Genomic DNA, 1368 nt, shown 5'->3' with positions numbered 1-1368 from the left:
GCTAATTTCATAGCTAGCATTTTATGCTTCCCAAATACACACAATAAAAAATAAAAATCCACGTTTTGATGATTTTTCGTTCTTTTTTTATTATTTTTTTGGACCTTGTCTTTTTTTTGATCATGTCTTGATCTCAAGCATCTTTGTCAATGAGCAATACATTTGTTATTTTATTCATCAATTATTAATCTTTGTTAATGTTTATTCAGTGACCATTCATGTTAGCTGATTTTCATTAAATAATGTTAAGAGATACAACTTTTGAATTTAATTATGTATTAGTAAATGCTGAAACTAACATGAACTACAGTTAATAAATGCTTTAAACGTATTTTTCATTTTTAGTTCATTTTAACTAATGCAGTTAACTATTGATAACAACTGGAATCATATTGTAAAGTGTTACCATGATTAATGTATGTATGTATGTATGTTAAAAGTTTTGTTCATAAATGTTGATCACATTTTGACTGAGGTCACATTTTAGATTTTAATATTTTTAGATTGAAACTTAAAAGTGTCGTGATAGGGTAAACAAAACAAAAATCTTTACATAAAAGTAGCAAAAATAAATGATGCAACATTTTCAAGATTTTTTTGTGACCTTCATATAACAAAAACCTTTACTTAAAACTTCATTAAAAATCAACCCATAGTTCATAAAAGCGCCTGTGGTTGAAAGACACACACAGACACATTTGCCATTGTTGTGTTGCCCTTCGTTTTGGCCATTTATTCCCAGACAGTGTGAAACATGCTGCCCCTGCTGTTTCTTCCTACACAACCTCTGCTTCTCTCTCATCTCTGTCCCTTTTTGTCTCTCTGTTTGTCTGTTTTCACCTCTCTCCAGGTGCTTGTTGCATTCATCAGTTTTTCAGAGACCATGTTGCTGGTGTACCTCAGCTACAAGGTGAGTCGATCAACACATGTTCCCATGGTTTTATCACTAGTACACCATGAGACCCTCTTGGCTTCAAAGAGGTCTGTAATACCTGGTGAGAGCTATCTGTATCTATTAGCATTTCCATTCATTACAATGCTGGCTGCAAACCCTTTTTAGCTTTTTAAGAGCCCTGCCTGACTTTCATTTAGTCAGAAAACATGTCTGCTTTTGAATGAATGTCAAAGAAGAAACAAGCTTTGTTAGTTACAACTTCTACCAGCAGGAGCTAACTGACGCTAACCAATCATTACTAATGTTTTTTTTTTTCTTTCGTGGAAATGAAATCCCTACACTTTAGCATACTTTAACAAAGATTAGTTATAAGGAAATAAAATAGTCTGATTTAAAGGAATATACGTAAGCAAGCTACAAAAACAAGCTCAAAGGGATAGTTCACCTTCAGTTGCTGGTCCCCATTGACTTCC

The 1368-nt window shown here is 33.0% G+C and overlaps 1 protein-coding gene across 1 annotated transcript in view; it reads left to right on the top strand.

Moving 5' to 3' along the window:
- Positions 1 to 883: 883 nt before the first annotated feature.
- Positions 884 to 1368, top strand: part of LOC107744974 (potassium channel subfamily T member 2-like) — a 48760-nt gene continuing 48275 nt past the window's right edge. Inside the window, exon 1 of the mRNA XM_016558808.1 lies at positions 884 to 910. Within this exon, the coding sequence (XP_016414294.1) occupies positions 884 to 910 (27 nt within the window). The remainder of the gene's footprint in view (positions 911 to 1368) is intronic.

The sequence above is a fragment of the Sinocyclocheilus rhinocerous genome, unplaced genomic scaffold (assembly GCF_001515625.1).
Source record: "Sinocyclocheilus rhinocerous isolate Xijiao unplaced genomic scaffold, SAMN03320098_v1.1 scaffold1219, whole genome shotgun sequence".
NCBI classification, from domain to species: domain Eukaryota; kingdom Metazoa; phylum Chordata; class Actinopteri; order Cypriniformes; family Cyprinidae; genus Sinocyclocheilus; species Sinocyclocheilus rhinocerous.
This window is presented reverse-complemented; position numbering and strand designations above follow the sequence as displayed.